This window comes from Mytilus galloprovincialis, chromosome 9, assembly GCF_965363235.1.
Source record: "Mytilus galloprovincialis chromosome 9, xbMytGall1.hap1.1, whole genome shotgun sequence".
NCBI lineage: Eukaryota > Metazoa > Mollusca > Bivalvia > Mytilida > Mytilidae > Mytilus > Mytilus galloprovincialis.
The window spans coordinates 86,027,029-86,045,875 of NC_134846.1; the positions used below are offsets into that span (position 1 = coordinate 86,027,029).

At 32.2% G+C, this 18,847-nt stretch overlaps 1 protein-coding gene across 6 annotated transcripts in view; it reads left to right on the forward strand.

The window, feature by feature from the left end:
- The window catches only part of LOC143046228 (cadherin-23-like), a 62,009-nt gene extending 56,394 nt beyond the window's left edge, over positions 1 to 5,615 (forward strand). For 5 of the 6 annotated variants that reach the window (XM_076219272.1, XM_076219274.1, XM_076219277.1 and 2 more), the window contains 2 exons: positions 140 to 193; positions 1,866 to 5,615. In XM_076219272.1, the coding sequence (XP_076075387.1) occupies positions 140 to 193; positions 1,866 to 2,136 (325 nt within the window). In that variant the 3' untranslated portion in view covers positions 2,137 to 5,615. The remainder of the gene's footprint in view (positions 1 to 139; positions 194 to 1,865) is intronic. The other variant, XR_012969101.1, reaches the window with a different exon arrangement.
- The last annotated feature ends 13,232 nt before the right edge of the window (positions 5,616 to 18,847 follow it).

Sequence of the window (18,847 nt, forward strand, 5' to 3'; positions counted from 1 at the left end):
ATTTGTGCCAGAAGCATGTTTTGTCTACAAAAGACTCACCAGTGATGCTCGAATCAAAAAAGGTCGAAAAGGCAGGCTCCTGTTGCAGTTTTTTCTGTATTAAATTGACAGTATTTAACCATATTTTGCTCTATTTTAGTGCTAATCCTATTTTTCTGGAGAAAATTTTACTGGAGGAATCAGGAGAACAGGCGTAAGTATTACAGTCCCAAGTACTATTAGAGTTCTACGTAATAATGCGTTACTGCCATGAGAGTTCCTCCTTGACTTTTGAGTTTTAATGTCCTTATATTATTGTCTTAAATGAAAACCCTCCTAGTATATCAAATGTAAGAATTCAATGCCATCCCTGGTCGTCTTAGGAAAAAAATTCAAAAATAGACAATGAATCACAATATTTAAAAAGGTTTACATTTCTTTTGTTCATGACGGAATTTTTGTTCAGACTTGATCTTTATACCTTTATAATAATTCATTGTAAAGACTTTAAATAATGATAGGTTCTTTAAACTTCTTTTTTTATCAGTGAAATTCAGCAGATCTCTGAGACATGGTATATATAAATATCCTTAACACTATGTAACGTTTATCACAAGTCATGGAAAATATCACATTTTTAGTTCAATCACACCACAGCCTATATGTATGAATGATTCATTTAGTCAAGTGCTTTAAAAATCACAATTCATTTAGTCAAGTGCTTTAAAAATCACAATTTCCTTGCCGGTATGACATAAGTAGTAAAAGGATTAAAAAAAATCACTGAGGTTAACTGCTGTGATTTGAATTTATTTGTCTTTATTTATTTTTTGTTGTTTAATTGAGAAACATAAATTGAGGCAAACTTTACAGTGACTTTTAGTTATTACATAATCTTTATTAATACACAATATCGCAATATATTTAATTAACTTCTTCAAAGAAGTGCATATTAAAAAGGAATAGCCTTTTGTTGTTGCATATAATTGATAGAATTGACTTAATTCTGTTTCAAAAATGACTTCGTAAACTATGAAAAATAAAGTTATTAATTTCAACATGAATCAAGCCATTTGTTTTACTCTTTTGTATTGTTTCTATTTTATCATACTGAAATTGGCTTTTAACAGCTTATTTATATATATAGTATACAGTATGAGTTTTGCTCATTATCGAAGACTGTATATTTATGTCCCATGCATTGTTTACGTTATGCCACTCTTCCAGTCACTTGTATGAGGTCTTTAATGTGCAGTCACATATTTGCATGTTTTAATAATAATTTAAGAAAATTAATCATGAAATCTGAATTTGAAGAAATATTGAAGGAGATAATCTAGCAGAAAATAGAAATTAAATAAGCAGAGATAAAGCTTTTTACATTTATTTTGTAAATCTTTAGTTTTAGGATTATACACACAGCAACTTGACCCTAAATCATGGCATTTGTTTAAACCCATGAGCTATAAGGATTGACTTTAAATAAGAGAGGATAAAAGCTTATCTTATAACTTCAAAATATATAAGCGTTTCCAACTTTACATGTTGAACTATACTTCTTTATACCACTTTCAAAATTTATTTTAAATGTTTTCTTGTAAATGTTCTCAAAACAAAAATGAATGAAAACTAAAATTTACTGTTTGGAATACAATTTTACAGCAATAATAAAAACTTTAGCCTCCCTTGGTCCATATATATCAAATTGAAAATTGCTTTTACATAAGTTAAATATGTCAAAGAAGAAAATAGATAAAAACTTTTGATGTGCTTCAGATGGAAAGATAAGTAAATATTGTTTGTGTATTATGATATTGTTATTTTTTTTGGGTGTATTTTGATCTTATATATCTGAATATTGATACAGATTTCTTTCTTTTTTACAGAGATTATGATGCTATTGATGATAATGCTGTCGGACCTCCAAACCCTAATCGTTACGATGAACAAGAAGCTTCTTTACAATTCGCTGAGGAAAATAATAAACATAACGATATTGGTTCTCCTGATATGAACATTAAAGCTGCACTTCAGGCACACAATGCTATGAGAAATAATAACAATGAGACTAAAAACGGGAAAATTTCTAATGGCAACATGCCAAATGGTGCTTTGGATACCAGAATGATAGAAGGTTTACAGACAACGGAGATATAACCATGCTTTCATTTTATATCGCCAAATTATATGATAAACTTGCCATTGACCTAATATGGTAGATTTAGAATTTTGTCTATTAATAGGCTTTCTGTGATCCTTGTGTTTATAAATAGATATTTTGGGATCCTGTGCCCATAAGCGTTTTCAAATCAGATTTTAATGACAGCATTTAACTGTGATGGAAATACATGAACAAAGACAGCTATTCCTACATACATATCAATCAGTGCTAGAATCTTATAATTATAGAAGAGTGGTTATATTTTACTAGAAGTTTGTAGAATTATGTTTTAGGCCAAGGATGATACTTTCACAGACGACACATTTTGTGTTAAGCTAAACCTGATACATGTAAACAAGACTTTAACAAACATTCTGTGATATGTCTCACATGTAAGGTAATGAATTATAGAAGAATCTGAACCAAATTTTCTTTTCAATTAAACTTTTTGGCAACTTGACAATCTGTTTTAATGTATTTCTACTAGTATAATATTTAAAAAAGGAACACATATGTTTGTGAATGGTCAAAAGGGAGATGTTGCCAGACTGCTTTTCCTTTGAATAATTTAATTCATGATTTTCATGACCAATTTTATTTGCATTTGAATTTATAGTTTGTTAGAACAAGGTTGTCTCTGCCTTAATGTTTGCCCCAAAATTAAGTAGCCTGGGCCTTAAGTCATGGACTCTTGTAACACAGACCTACTTGGCCTAAATATTGTCTCTGGCCTTGGAACAGAGATCTGTTTGACTTGGCCTGAACAATTGTCTTTCACAAGTTGTTGTATAGATATTTAATTTATTTATGTGTGAGTTTGTCAGCATTATAATTTTGTTGTAAATCAAATGTTTAGCAACGGGTATGCATCACAAAATTAAGTTTTTTTTTTGTTTTGTTTTTAGATGTATGGGTTAGATCATTTTCAATTTTAGACATGCCATTTAATTTGTTTGAGTCTTTGTCTGTGAATACAGGCATCTATTGTTCAACAGAATTAAACATAGATTAAACTAGTTAATTTTTTTTACTTTTTACAAAAAAAGTTGATATTAAATGAAACCTCTGTATATAATGTGTTTTAAAGAGGCCACTTTATGGGGACAAAGATTTATAATTATTGCCCTGGACCAGTTAACATGGTAAAGAATTATAATTAAACTCAAAATAAATAATGACTTATAAAAACATTTGAAAACAGTTTCATTTAGAGTTCTTCATGGATATTCCCTTCATAGATCTTAGTCAACTAGAAGGAATAACAGATATTAAAATAATAAAATGGGGCACTTACAGAAAAAAATATTTGTGCTATTTTTCATTTATCTTAAAGTCTCTTAAATGTCAATGGTTAATTTCCCTAAAGAAATGTGATAATCGGGGTTAACATAAGTGTTTTATTCAATTTATTACTTAAACTTATGTCCTTAAATTCCTGTGTATTTAATATTTATAATTTATATTACATCAGGATTTGTTTGGTAACAGAAACAACAAATTTAAAAACTAAATTAATTACAAGTGATTACAAACTTTGATGGAGTGAAAGATGAAACAATGAAACAAGAGACTAACAAACTCTAATATTGATATTAAATGAATCCACAATGTTTGGTTAAATGATACTATATAAGCATCAAGACCATAGATCTGTCACCATATGATATTAAAATGAAGATTTTGTTGCTTAAATGTATTTGAGTTATTATTAACTATTCTTTTTAATTAATTCAATTATGTATATTTATTTACGGTAAATAATTGACCCAATTATTGCTCAAAATAATCTGTAAGCCAAAATGTATTTAATGTCAGCTAGGCGCAATTCAAAGGAAAAATATAAGAATTCAAAATATTTTTTATAAGAGGATGTGGTTTTAATAATGAATGTATGATTTTAGAAAATTGGAGTTTTATTTTTATAATTGTCATACGCTTTTGCACATTTTTTTAACTAAAAGATTGATTAAAGTTTTAAAACTTGACTAACAGTTCATTAACATTAAGGGTACCAACTATAATGCATCAGATTCATATTTTGACAATTAATGTCTCTTTAGTGATGCTCTAGGTCAATATTTGAAACAGAGTACATCAAATTGAAAAGGAATTAGAAAGGTTTTCACATGATTTTCAGGCAGTTAAGTTATTTTATTTAGAAAGAGTATGTTTACTTCTTTTTTAGGGATAACATTTAACCTTCTATAGAATTTAAAAAAAACCTACTTAACTTAAAAATCGAGAATGTTTGTAATGACTATGAATATTTTGATAAAAAAACAACAGGACTAAAAATAAGTTTATATGTATGATGAATGAATTGTTAAAAGATTTTTATACATTTTGTAATATAAAGATAAAAAATATTTATTTTTATACCTTTATAAATAAATTTGCTTGAATTTTGCATGAACGAAAGCTAAGAAATGATTTATAAATGTATGTTGTTAATGTGTTCAGCTTGTATCTCAAATGAGAATATCAATCTTTTGTGCTTAAAGGTATTAAAATCCAAGAAGATTTTTGTGTGTATTTGTTAAAAGAAATCAAATTTGATGTAGAAATTCGGAAATAAATGAACATTTTTGACACAATAGTGAAAATTTTATACATTGCTTATCAACTCAAAGTTCCTCATAATGGCATATAACAGATATTATTGCTTTTTACACAGATTATATACACTTTGTGTAATATCAATTTTTAAATATGTTAAAAATTGTCAGAAAAAAATGTATTTTTGTTACAGTGTACATGTATCTTGTGTATTTATTTCTTACTTCAAGTAATCTAGTCAATTTATCAAAATATTTTTTATTGAGACTGAAGTATTTTCTCCTTCTTATATTCATAATTTTATACTTTTTCACATCTAAAGTTGTTTATGTATGAAGGTTTTTCCTTGCATGTTTTCATATTCATGATCATAGCCCATTCAAAAGAATGATTTAATTGTTTGGACCAAATTCCTCTTTTAGACATCTTGAATATATATTTTCTTGTTTGCTTTATTTGAAAAGATTCAGTTAGAGGTAGTTTTGCAAACTACTTTATTAATTTATTCAGGACTTGCAGTCAAATACCATTAGTCAATATACATGTCAAACTTTTGTTTTAGATTTCTACATTTTATAAAAGTTTTAACAAAACTTGTAGAATCAAAAGAAGAAATATTATAATGTTCCTGTAAGATTCACAAATATTGTCACACGTGTTGGTTTTGCAAAGAAATCTTTTGTAAAATATTCTTGATTAGTATGTTACATACACATTAATTTTTACACAACAGGAAGTAAATTGTCTGTATTGTATTTGTGGAAGTTAATTAAGTGAAAGAGATATTAGAATGTTTATTGTCCTTAGTTTGGACAATTCTAGGTGCTAAATATAGAATGTTGATCACAATCCTTTTGTACTCATTGCCATTTTCTATGCAGGTGATTATGTTAAATAAAAATGTTTAGTTGACAGTAAACCTTGTCTATTTCTTTTACTTGAATGTGTACTGAAGACCATATCATTGTGCCTGTTATTTTTATACACATTACTGTTAAAGATGGATGTTGGTTGTGAGTTGGGATCATTTACATTACTTTGTGCATTCCTCTCTTTGTCATCTGTACAATTTTTGTATTTGTGAAACTGGTTCTAATTAATTTGGCTGAAGTTTGTAAATTTCACAAAATCTTACTCATAGAAAAATTCCAAAGTGTTTACAATTGTCTTTGGCTCTTCGAAAATACTTTTTTGTTTAATTTTAGAAGGACATTATGCAGCATGATTGTCAATGAGAAAACTCACCTAACTTTAAATGAACTGGTTGTCAGCAATTATAGGACACCATACTGCTTCAACAATAAGAAAAACCCATAACTTGTAGTTTGCTATAAAAAGCCCTGATGATGTTAGATATGCAAACGACAGTTTACATCTACATCTGCCTCTCCTCCTAAACCCTTTATAACTTACTTTGAATCTTCATTGCATACCTATTTTTTTATTTTAATTATTTATGGAGTTTCCATCAGCAAAACATGGACTTTGGCGTTGCTTTATCTTTTGGTACCTATCAAAAAGTATCATGTGTCTTCCTCTCCTAGACCTAAATACCCTTAACTTAAATTAATTTAATTGTAACTCACACAAAGTTGGAACCATTTTGCCAATTCATTTTTTTCTTTTTATCTGGGTAAGCTTTAATAGAATTTTCCCTTTTTTGTTGTTGTGATAAACATATCATTGTGTAAGCTCTGTTCATAGCACCTCTAGTTTTCATTAGAAATCAATTGTAAACACTTTAAAAGTTCTTCGAAAAACTGAAGAGAACCAGACTTAAGTCTAAAAAATACACCCACCTTTTTAGGAAAGTTGTTTAAATCTTCATTAAATTTGTCATAGCTTTCATTTTTGCAACAGATAAGCTACAGGGGATAAAAAAGGTGATTTTCATTGTTAAGCAACTTTTAAATAAACATGATATTTTCATTCATCTAAACGTATATTTGGTATATAACATCATTACAAGGTATTCATATCCATCAGATATATGCTAGGATCCATACAGCCTTAACTTCGTTTTCATTGTGAACTGATCGACTTTTAGATTTTTTTATTAAGTCTCTTTTGCAGATATTGGAACATGTAGAGGCAAAAGGCAAATGTTCAAAATGGAATTTTGGTAAGGGTTATAAGTTTACCTGACAGATGTTTTCTGACCTATTCACCTGCATGGTTTATTGGTTAGTTAAAACAATATAATGGTTTGAATTGTTATTTGGATGGAGAGTTGTCTCATTGGCACTCACACCACATCTACATATATCTAAGGACAGTTTTCAAATACTATAAGCAATAGATTAGGCTAACTTTACCTTGTTGAATGATTCACGGTATGGTGTTTATGACCCTTGGGTGGGGTGCATATGGCCTTCATCTTATTTTCAAGAATCATAAGTTTTATGAAACGGTATGTTTAGGTACTACAACTAAGACGTCAATAAAATAGATAGGGGGTAATTGTAAACATGTTTTAGTCCATCATGCATTGTTACTAATTTAGTCTATTGGTCAAAAACCCAGGTAAAAATAAATTGCGTCACACGTAAATAAACAGTTGCATGTGTGAGGACATAAGTAAGTTAATTTATGCTTATCTATATAAGGTAGTGTTCCCGACCTCTTTATTCAAAAAAAGTATTGAAAATTGCTCTATATCAAATTCAGAAATCGTATAATAATGAATTTTCCTACAAATGATAGAAATTCAGTTTTACAAATTTATTGACCGCTAGCACATGAAACATATCATTGGAATTAATTATTAATAATTTATGTTTTTACATATTTAGGAAATGATTTGATGACCAGCCTAATTAATTTGATAAGATGAAGTGGTAACAGCGATTAAAGCATGCATCAGATTTTGTGTTTTGTATTTTGAATCTTTAAACTTTATCGAATTCCCCTCTAAATTAATGTTTTTTTGCCTAACATATAAAATTAAGATAAACGTATTTACCATAGTAAAAAAAATGACCTATGTTTGTCATTTCCCAAAGGCAAAGCGTAAAGTGATATATAACTTCATATCTGCACGAATTTAAGCTTGATTATTGAAAACAAAGTAAAATCACAAAAATTCTGAACTCCGAGGAAAATTCAAAACGGAAAGTCCCTAATCAAATAGCAAAATCAAAATCTCAATCACATCAAATGAATTGATAACAACTGTCTGAATCCTGACTTGGTATAGGCATTTTCTTATGTTACAGTATTGTACTTACATGTACTATCTAATGAATGGATAACAACTGTCTGATTCCTGACTTGGTATAGGCATTTTCTTATGTTACAGTATTGTACTTACATGTACTGTCTAATGAATGGATAACAACTGTCTGATTCCTGACTTGGTATAGGCATTTTCTTATGTTACTGTATTGTACTTACATGTACTATCTAATGAATGGATAACAACTGTCTGATTCCTGACTTGGTATAGGCATTTTCTTATGTGAGTTATTGTACTTACATGTTCTATCTAATATCAATGCTGATATAACCTTTTTTTGATAATTTCTTTTCGTTTAGGTTGCAAATATATGTTTTCTCTCTAAACGTACTATTTTGCCGTTGCTCTCATTATTGCCCCTTTTATACTTTTTCTTTTTAACTTCCTAATAATAAATATATAGATATAATACTTGCCGTTTTCAATCACTATATCTGCCACTGTGGAAATCGAGCAATTGAAATTTTGATTCAACAGCCTTTTGATAATAGCCGAATATCAATTCATATTTGAATAGTTATCGTAAATAGATAAAGGAAGATGTTGTATGAGTGACAATGAGACAACTCTCCATCCAAGTCACAATTTATAAAAGTAAACCATTATAGGTCAAGGTATGGTTTTCAACAAAGAGCCTTGGCTCACACCAAACAGCAAGCTATAAAGGGCAAAAAACAATTAATAGTGTCTAACGACCGACAGTGCAAGGGCTGTATAGCCAGTCAAGGTCGTTAAAAACTTCCATTTGTTGTTGTTGTAGTGTCTAACCATTCCAACGGGAAAACCAACGGTCTAGATAATATAAAAATACGAGCAACGAGAAACATATTTGAACCACATCAACAAACGACAACTACTGAACATCTATTTGATGTTTATTTATCTTATTGTCATAAAGCTCAATTCAAGAAAAAAAAAATCGGTTTCACAGAATTTTTGTAACATACATGACACAGACTAAGCTGATTTGATGAAGTTTTGTGTATGATACCACAATTTTGTATTTATTACTCAGCTGCACTTCGAAGAATCATCATATAATATCTGGATTATATTAGTTTTACCCCAAATAGGACTGGTTTGCTGTATGCTAAACAATATTCATATAACATATACATTCATTACATAAGATAAGTTTTAGTTGAGTTTGAATTACATCATCCCAACAGGCGCCCCAAAAAAGTGGTTTCCCTACTTCAAACAAGTACAAACAGAGTATATTTTGTATTGTTGTGTGCAATCTTGTTCTGACGTGCATTTAACTGTACGATTAGAGATACAGATATTTATAAATATTATTTCAGATGGAGATTAATAAAGAAGTTTGTAGAAGACTTTATAATCATTTGTGTAAGACAATAGGATCAGAAGAAGTTGTAACACAAAGACGACGATTTTTCGCTTCAGTAGATTACCTCACAGAAAGAACAGATTTAACACCGATCACCAGTGGTAGTAGAGCAGAAGGCCTAGACATGGGGAGCGATCTAGACATTATGGGGTTATATCCAAATGTGCATATAAGTGAAGAAAGAACAGAAGACTCGTTCCTAATTCCGAATAATATCGTGATGGATACTGATGAATGTAAACCTTGCTTTTCTCAACTTAAAGGGTACAGCTGTCATTTTGATTCACTTGTAAAATTGGCTCTTACTCCACATGGACAGGAATATCGACTTGAAAGTGAACGGATTCGGTATTTACTGATTTCGGTTATCTGGCTCTTTAAACCAGTTCGCTTCCATGGTCCGTGTGTTTCAGACGAGGCATATGCGGGCCTTTGTGATCTAACTGTTTGTCTGAGATGTCCAGTTTGGATTAATCAGGCGAAGCCATGGATTAAAAGGGAGCGTTACTGGCCGTCTCCATTTTTAGTGTCACGTATATATAGCTATGGTACTTTGTTTGTTCCCATAGGTTGCAAGGACTCACCAAATGAACATTTGGAATGGAGAATTTCTTTTTCTGTTGCAGAAAAACTTTTGATTTTTTCGTTCACACATACTCAGTTTTTATGCTATTCCCTTATGAAACTTTTATTGAAACAAGTTATTGACAAAAATAAGCAATTCAACGCTTTACTTTGTTCATATTTTATGAAAACCGTCGTGTTTTGGGTTTGTGAGGAATCTAACCCATCCTTTTGGCGATCAGAAAATCTATGGCCATGTTTCATGAAATGCTTAAAACGACTCATATATTGTATCACTTACAAATGTCTTCCTCATTATTTTATAATTGAGAATAATTTGTTTGAGTGCAGATTTAATCGACAGCATCCTGAATTTCTTAAATTTTTAAATGACTTATGGTCAAGGGGAATATATATGTTTAGTTGCTGTGATGTGTTTTCGAACTTCTTCAACGACGTTCTTTTTGCACAAAATATGTCTGCTATTGAAGTTGTTTGTTCGAATCTTACAGCTGTAAGTCTTCAGATATCACGACCCTTTATTCGGATATTTGGATTGGTCAGTCTCTTACACCCACCTGATCGTCAAATGAACAGAGGAAAATTGTTTATCAAACGATTTTTGAAATATGCAACAACTGATTTCATGCCATTAATTGTTTTTACTCAGTTCTGTCAGCTTGTAGGTAAAACTATGAATATTCATTACGAATGTCCTAACAAACTTAAATATAAATTAGTGAAGCAATATTTGCCGTACTTAATCATTGGATTACGTGTGGACGCGGTGTCAGGGTGGATGTATTTGGCAACATACTACTATTGTATTGGAAAATACAAAGTTTCTCTACAACTTATACATCATGCTTTAAGTGAATGTACTTCGGATAAATTATTTCATGTAAATACTATAGGCATCGCTAATAATTTGTCAGAGATTGAGAAAGATGGAATAAGAAGAAAACTATGGAAATGCAGACATCTCTACAAGAAACACGTTATACATGAGATTTCTTTTTACTATAATTCTAGAGTCATTCCGCCAGAACTAGATGTACAGTTAACAACAGCAACCTTTATACCCCCATTGGTATATATTCATTTTTTACGTTTTCTCTGTTTTTTTCGTTTAAATAAAAAGTTTAAATTTAAGCAGGCCATACTGGATCTACGATCTTCTATCGATGAGGGATATTTTAATTGTGAGGATTCTTCATATGGCGAAGCCTGCAAATGTTTAGCAATAGCGTTGGAAATTTATGGAGAAAAGAAAGACGCTAAAAAATACTATGATATATATGATTTCCGCAGAAAAAAAGCATTTGACGGCTTTTATTTTTAATATGTTTTAAAACATATAAGAGACTTGTATAAAAAATAAAAGTTATTAAGAATAACTTTAGTGTTGTGCCTGCCAAACATAAATGCATAAGGGAGTAGTCATCAAAGTGACTGTCTCAAATCAAGCTTTGACGACCAACACCTTCGATTTGTTTAATCTTCACAAATAGACGAAATCACAAATAATATTCGAAATTTTCAAAAACAACATAAAGCCGAACGACAAAACATACTGGCTTTTAATAACACATTATACAGAATAAACATCAAAATGAGTAGGACAAGTACAAAGAAGAATAAAGAAATACTAAACTGCAGAGAAAATTCAAATCGTATAGTCGGAAAATAAAGTCAATAAAAACAAATTGGAAGATATAAATGCATTGAAAGTAAAATAAATAAATAAAAAAACTCCGATGAAAATTTGAAACAGAAGGCTACTAATCAAATGGCAATATTAAAGCTCAAACCCATCAAAGGAATGTATAACAACTTATATTCCTGACTTAACAGGCATTAACGATAGAACTGATTTATATATGTGCAAACCGTTCATCATCAGTAAACTATTATCGTATTCATATGAATGCATTTGCTTACATGTTAAAGTCTTACTTACTAATTTAAAAAAGTGAATAAATACAAAACTCTAAGTTAATTTTTAGAAGGAGCAGATATTTCAAGGTTACAACAACAAAAATGAGACCCCAAAACAGCTCGACTCTGAATTAATGGAACGATTGGAAACCAACTTTGGTATTACTTACTTGAAACAGGCATGTTCTAATTGTTATTTCGCACAGCATAGTAAAACATATGACAAACACTTTTTAAACATAAAGGACACATTTTGTAAAATGCGGGAGAAGTTTGAATATTCCCGCCAAAGTGAGAAAATAAACTGATCATAGATACCTAAAATATATAATTTAAACATTGAATTAATCTTGTTTGTCAAATACTATAGTACTTAGGTGACCGCTGGAATCAAATTTGATGTACATGTTTGCAAAATAAGATAATTTATTAATATCAATTGGACACAATCAGAACATTTTTCATTATTAATTAAAAGAACATCATCAATACATCTGTATGTTAAAAAAATGATGAAGCGTCTTAAACCTTCTTGTTTTATCATCACCCTAATTCAACAAATATATTGTCATCGAGAAACTCATTTGTTATTAGACTAAAATTTTTAATTCTCCGGTTCCATGTAAACAAATTATGCCGTATGGTATCCAAAACTTTTTTTATGATGAAATACAACATCATGTAGTAGACGGGTTGTTCATTTTCATCTGGTATGGTGGTGTAAAGGGTGAAAATATGGTATTTAAATATTTATTGTTAGGAATTGACCGAGATTCAACATAGTCAAGAAATTAGGCAACAATAGTATATCCCTATTCAAAAGTCATAAATCGATTGAGAGAAAATAAATCCGGGTTACAAACTAAAACCGACGGAAACACTATAACCATAAGAGGAAAACAATGAAACAACAGAACCCTAAAGTGCAACAAAAAAAAAAAAGAACAGAAATGACAATGCAACATTCATAGAAACGAACTATAATATACCAATTGTCATATTTCTGACTTGGTAAAGGACACTTCAGAGCTAAACACAGGAAATAAATAATTCATATTCCTCTAGACTAGAGTATCAACCATTCCACATCTAAATGCAAACCCGGTTATAAGTATCAGTATGTAGGTCAAATTAAGGAAAATTAGACACGATTGTAGTTACTACATAATGCAGGGTTCACACACTGCCGATTATTGCTCCCGTTTGAGATCAGACAGAGATACGACACGAAAAGTGAAAAAGTCGGATTAGTATTCTCAATTATCTGGAATGTCCTATTATTGTCTGAACGCAGTCGTTTTAGTTCGTAACAGATTCCTACTGGTCGGGACGGGTCCGAATAGTTCGACAAAGCACCCCGACAGTTAGGTGCGTCCCGTAACATTCGGGGAAACTAAGCCGATTTTGTCTAGTCGGATTACAATCGTGCCTATGTCGTGAGAGATTCTGCTGTATCGGATCAAATTCCTAACAATGTTCTGTGTATTCGGGACGGTGTCCTGTGGAACGGGAATGATCTGGAGAAAATTTTCATTGCTGTTTTTCTGCCGATTAAGTCCAGATTGCATCCAGATCTTGTCGATTGCGAACCGTTTTTGCCGAAACCGTTCCGAAACAGTCCCGTTATTAATTCTAAATTCGTCAATGATACCCACGTCAGAGTCCCGACAATTACAGAACACAATACGACTGAGACCAGACAAAGCCGTTTGCAATGCGATAGAGCGGACAGTGATAGGAATACGTTCCGACAGTACCCGATCATCCCGAGTATGCCGACAGTTTTCGAACGGATAACTTCCGTCAGCGTCGGTTCACTGTCTTGTCACTATCTGTCGGATTACATTCGGTAGAATCGGGACGCACTCGTGACAGACTCGGTCGAATTTTACCTGGCGAAAGATACAAATCGGATTAGAAGTGGATTTAGAACGAGATTATCGAACTTTACAAATTTTAATTAAAGTTTGAACTTCCATCCACGATTCATAGGATCTTGATCAGACTTTTAATAAATTTTAATCGGGAATGGTCCTGTCAAGAACGGCAGTAAACATCGTGAATGTGTGACCCCAGCTTTAGGAAAAAGTAAAATCACAAAAAATACCGAACTCCTAGGAAAATTCGGCTGAACGTATGCGATCTGCGAACTTGTAATGGCCTAACCATTAAGTATAACCACGTTTGGGCTCAAGCAATAAGAATATCAGGTACTGACAATTTATTCTCAAACCAATATAATAAATGGTAAAAAGATGAAATACAAACAAAATACAATTTTACAATATGTTGAATTAATGGTTATGATAACAAAAAGTCATATATATTGATAACACAGTCCTTTGAATCCGAGAAAATGTTTTACTTTCAAGAGCGGTTAAAGTTCCAGTATTGCACGGAGAAAAGGTTCAAATATATGAAGAGCACTTTGAAGGCTTCAAATACAATGTTATATAATTAATCACTCTGTGGTTAGCCACAAATTGTGACCAAGATGACGTCTCAACGAAATGTTTCTCGTGGTTGTAATGACCTTGCCGATTTCCTGTAACGGATACGTGTGAGAAAGGGAACAGTAATGATACGATGTTTTAAAGTTCTTATCAGGTTACAGATGAATAATCCTCCTAAACTGGAACACATAAACAGATTAAGAATATAATCAAACGAGCTACGTAAATTGAGGAACGGTGTAACAGAGTACTCCGCGTCTGATGTCTATCTGATATCACTATTCCATAACTTAATCGCATATGAATATATGATAATAAATAAATAAACATAATTGATTATGTACAAGAGTGTGTGAGAAATATCAGGTCTCAACTTACTACCTTTCAATATAAAGTTTCCAGAATAGATTAATTACACGGGAAACTTGGTTTGGCACAGTTTCTTGACCCAAGAAAAAGGCTCTCCACAATGAGGTTGCTGTGATTTGTAGAATGTTCCATAGCTGCTATTGAGATGGTAGGAACTGTTTTCTCTAACGTTGTTAGACGGAGACGACGATTGAAGGTGGTCCTCCGGTCGATATGACGAGAGCTCATACTTAATCCTCTTCCGGTTTGGTGAAATGTCACATCTTTTTGAGTATTAAACGAAATCAATCGTTTCGTCCTAATAGTCCATCTAGCTTATCTTGCTGTTCTATCTGTGAAGTGGCGACCTCGATGTTTGATTTCGTTGTAGTAATGTCCAACAAAGGATGTTGCTTTGTGATGATGTCCAGATAAGACCACTGGTTCCCTTTCACTAATATCCAGGTTAGAGTTATCGATATTGCTTCTTACTCGGAGTAGACGTTGATTGTTCACAGGCATATTGAAATTGGCAATCGGTCCTTCTTTCGGAATAAGTTTGTGGAAGCAAATGATTTCCTCTCCATGAACTTCAGGTCTTGTTGATTTCAGAATGAAATTTTCTTTATCTATGGAATTTTCTAGTGACACGATTGCTGTCCCTTTAGAGGAATTCGTGCGTATATCAGGCTTGGTACTAGGTCATGTATATTCAAAGAATTGTATGGAATGCAACTTTGAAACCTTGGCATTCGAATGAAAGTATTGGTCATTAGCCTGAACAACAAATAGATTCTTGTCCTTGAAGGCTATTTCTGGTCTTGAGGTAAGACGTTGTTCTGGTTCCGTGATTGAAACTTTAGTTATCTTTTTGTTGACTTCAATAGGAACAGTTTGATTGTCAATGAATGTATTTCCAATTACGACTCAACCATGTCTCAAATTTTGGGCAAATGGAGTTAGGGATAGTCCTAGGCGTTGTTCAAGGATGTGGTGTGCCTCTATGAGTTCTCTACCAATTAAGAGTAGAATTTGACAACGTTCCTCTATTGGTGGAATGCTTCCTCCGAGTTCTTTCAGATGAGGATGATGCATTGCAACTTAAGAGTAGGAATCTCGTCTCGATTATTGGGAATATTATTACAGTCAATTAATGTAGGCAGATCAAACTGTACGTCACCATGTACAGATGTTATGACGAAATCTTTTCCTCTTTTCCCGGAAGTAGCTACTCTGCCGGAGCATGTTGTAAGAGAGTAGTTTTCAGGTTTTTCTTGAACGTTGAACAGACTGAAGAATTCAGGCGAGGCAAGAGACCGGTTGCTTTGGTTGTCAATAATGGCGTACATCCTGATAATTTTGTCTTCCTGGTCCTTGTGGTACATGTCCACAGGTATTATCTTGGCATAATATTTCTCGCTCTTATGATCTTTGTAGATCTTTGTGCAGGTCGAACTCACAGATGTTAACTTTGTTTCAGCCGTAGACTTGTGTTGGCTCCCCGTCGTACGGTTGTCTGGGTGAGCTAAACTGGGAACTTTCAGATTGTTGTGGTCTAGTATTATAAAGTGCTGTGGTATGTCATTCACTTCCACACTCGTTACAACTGATACTTGCGTTGCAGTCCCGACTTCTGTGTGTGGTTGACTCACAACATTTATAGCACACATTATTCTGTCTTAACAGTTCCTTGCGGTCCTCGATAGTTTTGGCTTGGAACGCTCGGCATTCATTTAAGGGATGCTGATGCTTTGTCTTATGTAGGATAAACTTATCTTGTTGACTGCTACCTCCAGATTGCTGTTCAACAGCCGCAGGCCTCTACAATAACTTTTTGTTCAACTTGTCCAGCAGGACAAGTACATACCAAAACTTACTTGTCCGAATGAAATTGTAACTTGTCCAAAAAAAATCTTAATAATAACCTTATTTTACCTTTATATTAAGTCAATGCAAGGAACAAAATAAAATAAAACAATAGAACAGAACTTGATTCCATAGCGTTTGATTCATACATAGTTTATCTTTTGAAATATTTTTCAAAATATGAGATGGAACAACTGAATCTAGTCATGTCACAGGTTCTAGTTTTCATAAATGCCAAAGTCTCATAGACTATGTACATGAAACACGCACTGTCTGATTGGCCTGTGAATGTTGTTTTTTTAAGTTGAAAAAGTTTATTCAAATGCAATCAATACAAAAATGAAGATGAGGTATGATTGCCAAAGAGACAACTCTCTGCAAGAAATTAACAACTATAGGTCACCGTATTGCAAGTATTGTTTTTTTCTACGTAGGATTAAATATGATTTAGTGAATTTTATGGTAAATAATTTCTTCATTTTTATAAAAAAAAGTATTTTTGTTAAAAAAAATTACCGGTATGATTTATTTTAAAGCAATAGAATAAGGTAGGAAAAGATGGATGTACAGATTTGTCTTAGTCCCGATATGTCTCCGGTGTTGCCAAACTGTCTATGAAAAATGTCTCATACGGTGCCAAACTGTTTATAAGCTTGGAGTCAAATCGTTTCCCAGTTTGTGACGAACTGTCTTGTAAAGTTATGTTATCTGCAAAGCTCATCACTGATTCAGATCAGTATGACTGGTTTACGGCAATAGTATGCCTTTTACCTCTTAAATAGTACCTGACAAAGAACCAGTTTTAAATATTCGATTGCAAGTAAACATGACAAATCAAAATTTTATTTTTATCTTCTCTTCTCTTCTTGTTTTTTGTTTTGTTTATAATTACTTTGTTCATCGAACTAATTTTCTGCAGAATTAGTTTTACTTGTCCCGTCGGACAAGCTTGACATAGCTTTTACTTGTCCGACCTTTTTTTGCTCTGGTACCGGACAATCGGACAAGCGTTATTGTCGAGGCCTGAGCCGTCTTATGTACATTGACTTAGAGTACCTCTGAGGTGTGAACTTTGGCACTGCACCTTTTGTATTTGGTGAAACTTTTGATCCAAAGATGAAACCAGGATCGTTCTTAATTTTGCTAATTTCCCTGATGAAGACAGAGAAATCTATGAAAGGCGGAAGGCAACTTCGTATTTAGACTAGTATCTTGAAGCCCATATCATCCACTTTTCTTGGGGTCAATACGGCAGTTTTTTCACTATAGGATTTATCCCAGACGAAGAGTCGAAATACGCAAGCAAACATCTCAGCTTGTGATTTTCCTTGTAATATGTTATTTCTGATAGAATATCAGACAGTTCATAGAGACGTGCATTGTCCTTATTTGTCAAGGTTGGAAAATTGATCAGTTTACTCGTGATACACGGTGTATATTCATAACGCTTCCTTTCCGATAAAATCGGCGTTTTTGCTTCCTTTCCGATACTTTAACGCTTCCTTTCGGAGTTCCGATGACGACATCGCACAGGAGCACGATCTAATAATGAATAATGCTACTATGAAGAGATAAGTTAAATAAAAATATGTAGCTCACGGAACATTTGAATGTTTAATCTTAATTTATACTAAGTTGATTTCATTAAAAAAATAGCATAAACCAGTTTAAACAGTTCCTAAATCTCAGCGTCGTTACAGATTACAGATAAAGAATACCATTGTTTCGTTAGAAGCTATTTTAAAATGCATGAAGCATATTGATTCGCAAACTTTTCATTAAATTTTTACTTATCAAATGGTTTTACCTTGTCCCGCTTACCTGAAACATCCGTATAACTCTTAATAAAAAATATCAAGGAAACACTTCCTTTCCGATAAATCAGTCCCAGCGTCAATTTCGGAAACAATTCCTTTCAGATTAACGTATATGTAATGCTATTTTAAATAAAAATGTAGCCGTACGCGCTAAGAAGTAAGCACGACTTTCACTTATTGTTTTTACGATATAAAAAAATATGGACTTTGTGTTAACATTTCATTAATATAGAACATGATAAAATGTCACCGTAAATGAATAAATGATCATATTTTCGGTCAAGGTTGCATCCATCACCCATATCCTTTTTATACATTAGTAAAATTGTAAAGCAGAACTTTGTATTTTGACATTATTTAAAGAACAAAGTGCAGATTCTCAATGAAATGCATATATATACTGTTACTTCATTTCATTGAGAATCTGCACTTTGTTCTTTAAATAATGTGAATGTGTTGTATTAGACGGATTTTCTTATAGTATAGAGAATAATACATGTCAAAATCCGTATCATATGTCGTATCATCCCAAGACACCAATATCAGCCCAAGGGCCTTTAGGCCCGAGGGATGATATTG